General features: G+C 43.0%; 2 protein-coding genes across 3 annotated transcripts in view; one reads left to right on the top strand and one right to left on the bottom strand.

Annotated features, from left to right (window-relative positions):
• The window catches only part of Iqcg (IQ motif containing G), a 47,956-nt gene that overhangs the window by 12,362 nt on the left and 21,768 nt on the right, over nucleotides 1–13,826 (top strand). For both annotated transcript variants that reach the window (XM_017799497.2, XM_017799496.2), the window contains exons 5-6: nucleotides 1,174–1,302; nucleotides 6,394–6,475. In XM_017799497.2, coding sequence (XP_017654986.1) covers nucleotides 1,174–1,302; nucleotides 6,394–6,475 — 211 coding nt within the window. The remainder of the gene's footprint in view (nucleotides 1–1,173; nucleotides 1,303–6,393; nucleotides 6,476–13,826) is intronic.
• The window catches only part of LOC115071328 (proline-rich nuclear receptor coactivator 1-like), a gene marked incomplete at its 5' end in the record, with an annotated part of 2,287 nt that continues 1,743 nt past the window's right edge, over nucleotides 13,283–13,826 (bottom strand). The window contains 1 exon segment of the mRNA XM_029566171.1: nucleotides 13,283–13,361. Within this exon segment, the coding sequence (XP_029422031.1) occupies nucleotides 13,283–13,361 (79 nt within the window).

Here is a 13,826-nt window from a genome sequence, read left to right as displayed (position 1 = left end):
TTTGAGGCAGGGTCTCCCTGTAGCCCCAGCTGTCCTGGAACTCACTATGTAGACCAGGCTGGCCTTGAATTCACAGAGACCTGCCTGCCTCTGCCTCCTGAGTGCTGGGATTAAAGGCGTGCGCCACCACACCTAGCCTTTACATGGTTTTAAATGTTATATACATGGCATCATACTAGTCATTCAATATTGTTCTTTTTATTATTTATTTTTATTGTTTATGAGTGTTTTACCTGTATGTATGTAAGTGCACCCATGTCATGCAGTGTCCATGGAGGACAGAAGAGGGCATCGGAGCCCCCGGGACTGGATTTACAGGCGTCTTTAGCTGCTGTGTGTGCTGGGATTCGAACCCAGGTCTTCCGTAAGAACAACCAGTGCTCTTAACTGCTGAGCTCTCTGTCCAGCCCCTCAATATTGTTCTTGATCTTTGATACAAAACATTTTTCTAGTTTTTTAAGTTTATTGTTTTTATTGTTTTTTTTAAGGTGATGAGTGGGTATTGAATTTTACTAAATGCCTTTTCTACATCTGTTGAGGTGATCATATGATTTTTCTCCTTTACACTTCATTAATTTGGTGTCTTAATATATGCCTAATGACATTCTAATATATTTCTAATGATAAACTACTCTTGCATTCCTGGAATAATTCCTAGCTATGATGTCCCTTCCGGTTGAGGGATTTTGTTTTGTTTTTGTTGTTGTTGAAGATGGATCTTGATGTGTAATCCAGGCTGGACTTAACTCTTGATTTTACTGCCTTAGTCTCAAGAGTCCTGGAGTTATAGGCATGTGCCATCACAGCTGGCTTCCTTCTGTGTTTGCTTGTTTGTGACAGGGTCTTACTATGTAACCCAGGCTGGCCTTGAACTCACAGTGATCTTCCTGCTTCTGCTTTCTGAGTGCTATAATCAGCCATCTCCTCATCCCTTGCTTTTGTTTTTCTGACAAAGTCTTAATCCATAGACTAGGCTGCCCTGGGACTCACTATAGAGTCCAGGGTGGCCTTGAACTGTGGCAATCCTCCAACCTCAGACTTCCTACTGTAACTGGGGTTACAGGCATGAACCAACATGCTCAGATCTTTCTGGCTGTTAGCTTTAGCTTCTGCAACTCTTTATGAAGGTAGGGAAATGTATTTTATGAACTTGTCTTTTGTTTTTCTTTACAGGCAATTTTTCAGTGATGTGATTGCAAACACCATGAAGGAGATGCAAGAGTCAGGCTCTTTCTCAACTCTCCTGGAAACTCTGAGCAAAGAAAGGGAAAGCAAGATGCATTTCTATGGTGCCGTAGCAAGGTCAGAGTAATGTTAGATGTCTTTGCTTTGCAATTTTGAGATGATATCTCACTCTGCTGTTTAGGCAGTTCTTAAATTCCTAGTCTCAGGTGATCTTCCTGCCTCAGAATATCTGGAACCCTAGGCATGTCCTAAAACATAGTGGTCTGCTTTACAATATTTTTATCTCACATGTATGTGTATATGATGTGTAATTATATGTACATGATTGCACATGTGGGGGTGCATGTATGTGTCCTGGTTAGCTTCAGTTGACATACCTGGTAAGAGGGAACCTCAGTTGAGAAAGGAACTCCATTAGATTGGCCGGTGGCATGTCTATGAGGTGTTTTCTTAATTGCTGGTTGATGTAGGAGGGCCCAGCTACTGTGGGCAGTGCTATCCCTAGGCAGAATGTCCTGGACTATATAAGGGAAGTAGTAGCTGAGCAAACCAGGGGGAGCATCCAGTAAGCAGCATTGTCCATGGTCTCTGCTTCTGGTCCTGCTCCAGGTTCCTGCCCTGACTTCCTCAAAGATGGGCTGTGGCTTGGAAGTGTAACTGAAATAAACCCTTTCCTCCCCAAGTTGCTTTTGGTTAGTGTTTGTCCTAATTTGTTTCTTCATTGCTGTGACAAAACACTCTGACCAATACCAACTTGGGGAGGAAAGGGTTTATTTAGCTTACATATCCCAGGTCACAGTATCATCAGGGAGCCCAAGGTAGGAAGTCAGGGCAGGAAACTGGAGGCAGGAGCTGGAGCACAGGCCATGGAGGAACACTGCTTACTGGCTTGCTCCCCTGGCCTCTGCTCAGCCTGCTTTCTTATGCAACACAGACCCACCTGCTGGGGGGGGCGGCACCACCCACAGTGGGCTGGGCCCTCCCACATCACTCATCAAGAAGATGCCCCTCAGACATGGCCACAGGCCAGTCCAATAGAGGCAATTCCCCAGCCGAGGCTCCCTCAACCCAGGTGTGTCAAGTGACATTAAAGCTATCCAGCACAGTGTTTTGTCACAGCAAACAAAAGCTGACTAGGACATGTATGTGTGCAGGCCTGAGGCCAATAGTTTGAGTCTTTCTTGAGTGCTTTCCACCCTGTTTGAGGCAGTCTCTCACTGATCCCAGAACTCACCTCTACAGCTAGTCTGGCTAGCCAGTTTGCCTTGGGGATTCCTTGTCTCTGTCTTCTGCTGTTGGAACTACAGGTGGCCGCTACCTGCACTTGGTGTTTACATAAGTCCTGGGGAATCCAAACACTAGTCCTCACACTTATGTGGCAACACTTTAGCTACTGAGCCGTCTCCCCATCCCTCTAATATTTTAAAAATCATGAGTGTATGTATGTGCGTGTGTTACATGTGTCTGTGTATATGATGTGTGTGCACATTTGTGTGTGAGTGCAGGACATGGATGCCACAGTGTCCATGTGTAGAAACCAGAGGAATGTCAGGTGTTTGCCTTCCTTTCTGTCTTGTTTAAGACAGGCTCTCTGTTGCTTTGTTGCTGCATATACCAGGCCAGGTGGCCTGCAAGCCTCTGGGAATTCTCCTATCTCTATCTCTCACTTTACTGTGGGAACATTGGGATTACAGCACTGGCTTTACATGGGTTCTGGGGATTCAAATTCAGGCCCATCCTGTATAGCAAGGGCTTTCTTTACCCACTGAGCTGTCTCTCCAGCCCCTGCTTTGCAGTTTTTTAAGGTGGTATAAAATTCTTACCAGAAGTCCTTGCTTTCTAAAGTCCCAAACATGTACTTTCCTGTTATGAAAACTAGAAGACAGAAAGTTGGGTTACAAACTCCTGCATAATCCTGGCCTGGATAGGGCAATAATGTAGATTTGAGGGACCTTAGTTACCTGAATTCACAATACACTAAGGCGATTATGGCTGGGAATAGTGGTGCAGACTCGTAATCCCAGATACTCTGAAGGCTAAAGCAGGAGGGGTTGCAAATTATAGATCAGCCTAGGCAAGTTCATGAGACCCTGTCTCAGAAAATAATGGTGGGCAGTTTTAGTAGGGAGCTCAGTGAGTAAATGCTCACTTGTCTAATACATAGAAGGTCCTGGTTCAACCCCCTGTAGTGCAATAATAGCAAAAGATATTGTTCCTCCTATAGTAATCCTTCTTAAGATAGCTCAATATCGTAGGACTGAGGTATAGCTCAATGGTAGAGCATTTGTGTAAATACACAAGGCTCCAAGTCTGATACACAGCTCTACAAAAACAAACCAGCCAAAAACCAGGTTCAGGGGCTGGAGAAATGGCTCAGTGGTTACTAGTGCTTGCTACTCTTCCGGGGAACCCAAGTTCCGTTCCCAGAACCCATGTGGTATGGCTCACGGCTGTCTGTAACTTCAGCTCCAGCAGATCCAATGCCCTCTTAAGGCCTCTTGAACAACTGAAATCATGTGCATATACTCCCCCAACATATAATTAAACATAAAATAGCTTTTTTAAAAAGCCTTTAATCCCAGCACTTGGGAGGCAGAGGCAGGTGGATCTTTGTGAGTTCGAGGCCAGCCGGGTCTACATAGTGAGTTCCAGGACAGCTGGGGCTTTACAAGGAGACCCTGTCTAAAAAAAAAAAAAAAAAAAAAAAGCTTGGAACAAACACAAACACACAGATATACACAGACACACACACACACACACACACACACACAAAAATAGGTGCACACCATGGGAAGTTTTCTTTTCCATAAATTCTCATCATGTTTCAAAGATATTTAACACAGAGCAGGGGATGGCTCAGTGGTAGAACACATTGCTTAAAATGTTTGGCAGAAAAAGAAAAAAGAATATTCATTCAGGAAGCTGAGTTGGGCATTTTTTTTTTCCTTTGGGAGACTGAGGTATGAGAATTGACATGAATTCAAGGCCAGCTTAGGCTTGAGTAAGTTCTGGATCAACTTGGTCTAGAGTGAAACCCTGCCTTTAAAAAGGTTATCTTAAAAGCTCTCTTGCCCTGTAAGCTTTTCTTTATTCATGCCGTCCTTATTTCACAGCCATCCCCCCCCCCATTAGAAACTGAGCCTAGGGCCTTGCGTACACATAGAAAACACTGTATTACTGAGCTACATCCCCAGTCCTTTTTCTGCTTTTTAAACTTTCAGACAGAATCACTAAGTTGCCCAGGTTGGCATTGAGCTCACTGTGTAACCCAGGCAGACCTTGAATTAGTAATCTTCCTGTTGCAGCCATTTGAATAGCTGGGCTTACTGGCCTGTGCCACCAGGCCCTGTTGGTATTTTTTGTATGTCGTTGAAAACAGTAGCTATAGCTGTACTTCTCACTCCCCTGCTTTCTGAACCCAGGATCCTGGGCAGAGAGAGTACCCAGGCACTAAGCCACTCCCTAGCGCCTTCGAGCCTTAGGTTTCTAGTTTTGATTTCTTCCTGCCATTGTTTCTGTTTTCTGAGCTACTTACCTCACAAAAGCATTTTCATCTTTGTCTTTTTTTTTAATGTGTATGCACGTATTGCCTCATGTAAGTAAGTGCACCCGTGTTGTGCAATGCCCGTGGAGGTCAGAAGAGGCCGTTGGATCCCCTGGGACTGGAGTTACAGTTGTTAGCTGCCATGTGGGTGCTGGTATTCGAACCTGGGTCTTCTGCAAGAACAACCAGTGTTCTTAAATGCTGAGCCATCTCTCCAGCCCCTTCATCTCTGTCTTTAATGTGAAACATTTGTTTATTCAGTGTTGGTTTCTCAATGGTTGTTCATTTCTGTTTAAGAGTGAAGTACCAGGAGCTGATTGGATACTCACAAATGGATAGCACTTCATGTAGGAGAGCTGGGCAATGAGAAGATATGACAGTGAGGGCAGTGAGGGCTGTGAAGACAGTGAGGGATGTGAGGACAGTGAGGACAGTGAGGGCAGTGAGGGCAGTGAGGGCAGTGAGGACAATGAGGGCAGTGAGGGCAGTGAGGACATTTTGTTTATTTTATATTTAGCGTGTGTGTATGTGTGTGTGTGTGTGTGTGTGTGTGTGCGCGCGCGTGCATGGTACTAGGGTGTACGATTCCATGCATGTGGAAATCCAAGGACAACTTGTAGAAGTCAGTTCTCTCCTTCCCTCATATGGGTCTCTGGATCAAACTCAGGTCTTCAGGCTTGGTAGAAGCACCTTTGCCTGGTGAGACATCTCACTGGCCCTCATCTTGCTCCTTTGTCAGACTTTCAATTACTTTTTTTGTTATTCGGTTTTTGAGCAGTGTCTCATGTAGTCCAGGCTGGCCTTGAACTGCTAAGCACCTTGAAGCTGGCCTTGAACTCTCAATCTTCCAGCATTTACCTCCCAAGTGCTAGGATTACAGATTGGCAGCACCAATCCTGGAATGATAACCTGCTTTTCAAAAAATTACTACAGGAGTTGGAGAGATGGCTCAGCAGTTAAGAGCACTGGCTACCCTTGCAGAGGACCCAAGTTTGATTCCCAACACTCATGTGGTGGATAACAACCATCTGTAACTCTATTTCCAGGATATCTGACGCCTTCTTCTGACTTCGTGGGCAATGCATGACATGTGTACACTTACATACATGCAGGCAGTACACTCATACACATACAATAAAATAATAAAATATTTAAAACAAAAAATTAATCATTCCATTTATTTAATATGTTTGTGTGTGTGTTTGTGGTGTGTGTGTCTGTGTGTGTATATGCACATGTACTCCATGAGGGTCCGAGGACACCTTATGTGATTGGTTCTTTCCTCCCACCATGTGGGTCCTGAGGTACCAACTCATGTTATTGGGCTTGGTAGCAAGTGCTTTTATCTAGTGAGCATCTCATCAAACCAAAAGCCTGATTTTTAAAAAAGTATTTATTTTTATTATTTTAAAATTATGTGTACCTATATGTGGGTTTACACACACGAGTGCAAATGTTGGCAGAGTTCGTTCAGAAGAGGGCATCAGATCCCTGGAGCTGGAGTTATAGGTGGTTGTGAGCCATCTGATATGGGTGCTGGGAACTGAACTTGGGTCCTCTGCACGAGTAGTAACCCCTGAGCCATCTCTCCAGCCCCCAAACCTTCTTTTTCCTGTTCAGCCGATCCCAAAGTTGGCTTTAAACACAAATCATTCTTCTTTTAGGGAGGAAGAAGGAAGAAAACAGATAAAATCTCTTCAAACACAGCTAATTGATGTGAAAAAAGAGCATCAGATGGAAAGGCAGGTAGGAACTACCTGTGAGGGGAGCAGGAGTTACTGAGCTAACTCAAGCACAGGCATCTTTCTCACGACAGAGACGTTAGCTGTGAAAATTTGCTGCTGACAGTAGAGAGCAGTGTACAGGTGCATCTGGAGCAGAACTCTGGGAGACCCAGCCCTGTGGAGCTCTTAGTCTGCTGTTACCCTCCCAGTCCACCCCAACCACTCCTGACACACCTTCCCTAAGGGACACATCGCCTCGGACAGTGTCTCATATGACAGCTTCTCAGATAGGAAAGTGTATCCCCAAATCTGTCACCAAGCACTTCCTGATCCATGATGAAGTTTAGTAATGCTATTGCTAATGTACTTCAAGTTCAAACTGGATTTGATGAACTTTTGTGGTCATTAGGACCTAACCCCATATGTGATTTCCTCCTAGAAGGAAGTGTGCCCCAAGTTTTAACAGCTAGTTTGCAAAACAAAGTTTAGACTATAGCCTAGCGTATACTAGCTCTATTAGAATGACTAATAACTTTTTTATTATGGTTTAGAAAGTTACAAATTATGGGCTAGTCTGAGCTTTTCTTTTCCTTTTTTCCTTTTTCTTTTGGTCTTTTTGAGACAGTTTCTTCCTGTAGCCCCAGCTGACCTGGAACTCACTATGGAGACCAGACTGGGCTTGTACTCACAGAGATCTGCCTGTCTCTACCTCCCAGTTCTGGGATTAAAGGTGTGCACCACCACACCCAGCCTAGTCTGAGCTTTTCATCACCAGGTTGTTTGTTTATTTATTTATTTATTTATTTATTTATTTATTTATTTATTTATTTGTCATTTATTTTATCTATTCATTCATTCAGTGTGTTCATGTGTGTGTGTTGCATGCATGTGTGTACCTGTGTGAAAGGATGTATATGGCTGTGCATGGGCATGTGGAGGCCGGAAGAGGACCTAGGGTGTCCTCCTTTATTGGTCTCCGTCTTACTCCCTTGAGCTGGGGGTCTCTCACTGGATCTGGCTCATAGATGCTACAGCAGTCCTCTGTATGTGCCCTCACAGCACATATGGCCATGCCCAGCTTTGTTTTTTTTTTTAATGTGGGTACTGAGAATCTAAACTTAAGTCTGCAGGCTTGTGCAGCAAGTGCTTTTACCCAGTGAACTATCTTATCAGCCCCAATTTTTAAATTTTTACTTGGAAAATACTTTTGGAGCCGGGTGTGGTGGCGCACGCCTTTAGTCCCGGCAGAAGCAGGAGGATTTCTGTGAGTTCAAGGCCAGCCTGGTCTACATCGCGTTTCAGGACAGCTGGGGCTACAGGGAGATCCTGTCTCAAAAAAACAAAACAAAACAAAAGACAAAAAAACCAAAAAACAAAGCGAAACAAAAAAAAGAAAAATACTTTTGGAAAAGGCCAAACATGTGGTACATGCCTGTAATCCTGGTACTCAGGCTAAAGATTGTTTGAAGCTGGCCCAGACTAACTAGCAAGATCTTGTCTCAAGGAAGAAAAGAAGGGAATGTATTTGGAAGGATTGTTTAAAAAAAAAAAAAGATTGTTAGTAGTCAGGCATGGTAATGGAAAATCGCTGTGAGATCGAGGCCAGCCTGGTCTATACAGTGAGTTCCAGGTCAGCTGAGGCTGCAGGGAGACCCTGTCTCAAAAAGCCGAAAATTTAATAAATAAATAAATAAATAAATAAAATAAAATAAACGAATGGCTGGGGAATGTAGCTTAGTGGTAGAATGCTTGCCTAGCATTCACAAAGTCCTAGGTTCATTCTCCAAGATATTGCCTTTTGCTGGGTGTGGTGTCACATGCCTTTAGTCCCAGCATTCAGGAGGCATTATTAGGTGGATCTCTGTGAGATCAAGCCTGGCCTGGTCTACATAGTGAGTTCCAGACTAGCTGTGGCACTAGGGAGACTGTTTCAAAAAAAAAAAAAAAAAGGCTGTCTTTTGTGTATGGTTTGGGGGGTGATGGTGCATGAGGGTGCAGGTGTGTGTTGTCATGTGTGAACATTCAGGAGTCAGAGAAAGGTATGGTGTCTTCTGTTGCTCTCCACCTAGTGCCTAGTGAGTATCTCTCACTGAACTGGAAGCTTGCTATTTGGCTAGTCTGGCTGGCCAGTGAGTCCCAGGATTTGCTTGTCTCTGCCCAGCTTAAATTACATTTATTATTTATTTATTTATTTATTTTTACACGATGTGTGTGTGTGTGTGTGTGTGTGTGTGTGTGTGCGCGTGCGTGCCATGCATTTGTGTAGAGGTCAGAGGACAACTTTCAGGAGTTGGTTCCCCCCTTCTACTATTATGAGTCCTGGGAATTGAACTCAGGTGTCAGACTTGACAGCAAGTGCTTTTACCCACTGAGCCATTTCTCCAGTCTGTACCCAGCTTTTTTATATGGGTGCTGGGAATTTGAACTCAGGTATGCAGAGCACTCTTACCCACTAGGCCATCTCCCCAGCCTCTGAGATGTTTTCTTTAAGTCTCCTGAACAAATTGCTGGACTCCTTTTCTTATCACTTATGTCTTATGTGTTGGTCTTGAATCATTACCCATATTAACTCTTTGTTGTGTTGTTATTGTTTTGTTGTTGTTGTTTGTTTTCTTTTTTGGTTTGATTTTTGGGGGATTTTGGGTTTTGGTTTTTCTTGAGTCAGAATCTTACTATGTTGCCTGGAACAATGGCAGAACATGCCAGTTACCAGGCTGGCCTTGAACTCACAGAGATCTGCCTGCCTCCACCCAATATGCTGTGATCAAAGGCATGTTGCCACCATGACCTGATGCTTGTGGGGTTTGTTTTTTTTTTTTTTAAATACTGTCCTTTTTAAATTTTTTTAAAAAATGGTTTTTTTTTGTGTGTGTGTGTATGAGTAGATTGCCTGCATATATATAAGTGCACCTGAATCATTGCCCATGGAGGCCAGAAGAGGGCATTGGATCCCCTGGAACTGGAGTTATGCGTGATTGTTAACCACCATATGGGTGCTGGGATTTGAACCCAGGACTTCTGCAGGAGTAGTCTGTGCTTTTAACCACTGAGACATCTCTCCAACCCAACGTTTTATCTTTGAAGATTTATTAAAACTAGTTTGTGCTTAGGTTTTCTTCCTAATATATAGACTTTCCAGAAGTTTCCTACCGTTTTTTCCCAGAAAGATTCTAACATAACTTAAAAATTCATCTTGTTTTCTTGATTCCTAAAATAAAGGTAATTTATGTTAATTTCCTTTAAGTTTTCTAACCAAAACAAAGCAAAACACAAACACTCTCAGCTTTTGTCTTCTGCCCATTAACCACATGATAACCTGTTTGCTCTTTGTCTAAACACTTGTTGGTGATAAAGGAGCTTTCCTGACAGCAACACACACTCATTCATGAAGCTTACTCTTTGGACTTATACCCCCAGCAGTTAATGTGACCAAAGTCAAATGGAAACGGAATATTGCTCAGATTGTTTTGATCATTGGAAAGGTTAGGAAAGGGGGACTAGAAAATACAAGACAAGGCTTAGAAGAGAAACCAGCTGTGAGATGAAGTAAGAGCCAGGTACGGTGGCACATGCCTACAATCCCAGTACTCAGGAGACAGAGGCAGGAGAACTGCATGTTGAAGGCCAGCCTGGACCCTGTCTCACAGTAACAGTAAAAAAGCTGGACATGGTGGCACATAGCTGTGATTTCAGCACTTGGGAGGCAGAGGGGAGAATCTGGAGTGCAAGGCCAGCTCTGTTACATAGGCCTGCTGGACGACATAAGACCTCATTTCAAAAAACAAAGTAAAAATACCCTCCAAAAATACTCTCCCGACTCTCTTGCTTCCCATGCCTGCTTGAAGATGTGAGCTTCTGCTCCTGTTCCTGCCACCTCCTGCCGCCCAACCTCCCCACCATGATGGACTAATTCCCTGGAACTGTAAGCTCAAATTAACTCTTCTTTCTATTAAAACAAACAAACAAACAAACAAACAAACAAAAAATCCCAGCTCTCCAAAGCCTGTATCCACTAAGTAGCAGTCCCCCTTTGCCATCTCTGGCAGCCCTGGCAACTACCATTAGACTCTGATTTAAAGTTTCAGCTATCACTACCTCACCTAAGTAGGAACATATAGTATTGTGTGTTCTGTGAGTTTTTTGTTTGTTTGTATTTTGAGACAGGGTCTTCCTGTAGCCCCACCTGGCCTGGAACTCACTATATAGACCAGGCTGGCCTCAATCTCACAGAGATCCACCTATCTCTGCATCCTGAATACTGGGATTAAAGGCATGCACCATCATGCCCAGCTTCCCAGCTACTTTTTAAAGTATTATTTAAGTTTCTTTGCTCTTCCCTCTTCTCCTGAGACTTCAAGAACTTCTTTTATGAATCTTTGGATAGTGACCAGCATTTTTCCACTTTGTTCATCAGCTATAACATCTATTAATCTGTCTTCATAGTCAACTGTCTTCTTTATCATCCCCACTCTGCTGCTGAACCTCCCCTAGTACATTGTTTTTATTTTAGATAACATATTTTTTAGTTTTAGAATTTCCATTCAGTTTTTGTTTTTAGTTTTTACTTCCTTGAAATGTTCCCTTTTTTTTTTGTTGTTGTTGTTTGTTTGAAACAAGTTCTCCCTATCCAGTAATCCTTTTGCCTCCACCTCCTGAGGACTGGGATTACAGGCATGCACAATTACCCTGGCTCTGCTGAGTTTTTCTCTATTTATTATGAACATTTTTTCTCTTTGCTTAATTGTGCTTTGTGGAAAATCCTGGTCTACTACTCCCATCATTTGTGTATGTCAAGGTCAATCACTGTTTGTTTGTTTGTTTGTTTGTTTTAATTGATTTTGTGTGTGTGCATTTCATACAGAACATCCCGAACAATCTTATTCATCTTTATACCCATATCTCAAATGGCAACCTCCCCCACCCCCACTGGAGCCCATATACTCTGTCATCCCTCTTACTGTCCACTGTGTTGTCAGTGCCCCCAGCCATTCCCCAGTGCAAGTCCATCCACTGAGTCTAGTCAGCCTATCTAGAGTCCCTTGTTTTAGGAAGATCAGCTGTTCCTCATCTAGCACCAATCAGTTGCCAACATTCCTTTAGACAAGATTGGGATCTGCTGTTCATTTTCCATTTCTGTGCTGGGTTCCTGTCTGGGAGTTTTTTGGGCCACCCTGGCCAACAACTCAAAGGAAGGTAACTCCTGTCTGGCATTGTTTCTTGTCGTGTAGCCTTTACCTACACACATGGACTCTTAAAGAAATATACTGATCCCTTTAATCCTTGGTTACACTTTCCTTTTGAGTATTTGAGACCATACAGTTGGCCCAGACAAACCAATTTATTTTTACTCTTCAGGTCGTTTGAGGATCTTTCTGAGGATCCTCAGAAGTCACATGGGCTTGGGAGGAGCCCCTGGCTCCTTTCTTTTACCAGTTCCATCTATATGAGGATAAGTCAAACGTCCTGTTCTCGACCGTGGCTGGCTTCACTTGGAAGCATGGAGGAAATGTTTCCTCTGTGTTGACCCTCCTCTTTGTAGACTGGACATTGGTTCAAGTCTACCTGGTTGGGTATCCATGGCCTCCCTGAACAAGAGGACAGGTGACTCACCACAGTCCAATCTCTGATTTTTAAGAATTGTCCATGGTCTGGCAAGATGGCTCAGTGGGTAAAAGCACTTGCTGCCAAGCCTGACAATGTGAGTTTGCTCTCCAGAACTCACAGGGTAGAAGGAGAGCACTTACTCCTGTGAGTTGTGCTGTGAGCTCCACACAAGTGCCATGGCGTGCATGACCCCCACCCACCCTCATAAACAAATACATTTTAAAAGTTTTAAGGGGTTAGAGAGATAGCTCAGTGGTTAACGAATACTGCTCTTTCAGAGGATCCGTGTTTGGATCCCAGCACCCATGTTAGGTGGCTCACAACCACCTGCAACTCTTTTTTTTTTTTAAAGGGGAGGCCAAATTCCTATTGCTTTAAAATTTGATTACAACCAATTTTGTTGGCATTAAATAAGAGGTATTTTAAAGTTCAGTAATGGCTATATACCAATAACCAGAAACTGAGTTTGGTAGAAATGGTAATAGTTTTCTAATAATTACAGATCAATTTAGAGAAATATAGACAAATCCCATGTTCACAATGATTGTGCCCCAGATTTAGGCTTCAGTAGTGCATTAGTAAATTGTTCACATTTAGTTTGAGATTTGATAGCTGTTTCTGTTTCTTTTTTTTCTCTTTTTAAAAATATTTTATTAGTTTTATTTTATGTGTATGATTGTTATGCCTGCATGTAGGTAAATGCACCTGTGTTGTGCAATGCCCGCAGAGGACAGAAAAGGCTGTCCGATCCCCTGGAACTGGAGTTACAGACAGTTGTTGGCTGCCATGTGGGTGCTGGGATTCAAACCCGGGTCTTCTGCGAGAACAGTCAGTGTTCTTAATTGCTGAGCCATCTCTCCAGCCCTCTACTTTTTTTTTTTCAATCTTGTTACCTGTTCAAATAAACCAATCTTCCATGTGCCTTAGAATCCACTTAAAATTTCTCCACTGTATATATAAAAAATACCCACCATGTTGGCAGGGCAAATACATACTTTCATAACAAAACTATAATGTACCTCTCAAGTGTATGAACAATATACACATAATACATGGCACACAGTATTTACAAAACATAAAATATAGTACAAGGTTTTTGTATGGAACTGTAAGTTCATCTTTTATATTTGAATGCTGCAGCATGGCTAATTTCCATTGCTGTTATCAATTTCCTCTTAGAGTCCAGGGTTTTGGAAAAAACTATGTTTAATATACATACCAAAACCTAAAATCTAAGTCTGACGTTCAGGAGCATTTTTAAGTGTACTGCTCTCAGCTCCCTGTTTTGGTTGGAATTATCTTTTTTTTTTTTCTTTTTGAGACAGGGTCTCCCTCTAGCCCCAGCTGTCCTAGAACTCACTATGTAGACCAGGCTGGCCTCTAACTCACAAAGATCTGCCTGCCTCTGCCTCCCAAGTGCTGGGATTAAAGGCATGTGCCACCATGCCTGGCAGATACCCTGTCTTATAAATAAATAAATAAATGGACCTGGAAAAATCAGTAAAAGAAGAACCTGGGTAGGGACCAGCAGAGTAGAGACTAAGGCCTGAGGCAAGATTCAGGGGATGAAGAGGGAGAGCAGGTGAACCAGCTCCAGTGAGGCAGAGATGAACTTGGTTAGGCCAGATGAGAAAGCATGTCAAGCTGCTCAGCTGATCAGTTATATTTTCCCAATTAGCAGGGAGCTGCTGGCTAATTTGGTTGTTTTGTTTTATTTTTCAGTTCTGGGAAAACTTGGATTCGCACATGCGAGCACATGTTAGGCAACT

This window comes from Nannospalax galili, unplaced genomic scaffold (genome assembly GCF_000622305.1).
Source record: "Nannospalax galili isolate Female #2095 unplaced genomic scaffold, S.galili_v1.0 scaffold598, whole genome shotgun sequence".
Taxonomy (NCBI): Eukaryota; Metazoa; Chordata; class Mammalia; order Rodentia; family Spalacidae; genus Nannospalax; species Nannospalax galili.
The sequence above is the reverse complement of the archived record's forward strand: the minus strand, read 5'-3'. Positions and strand labels throughout refer to the sequence as shown.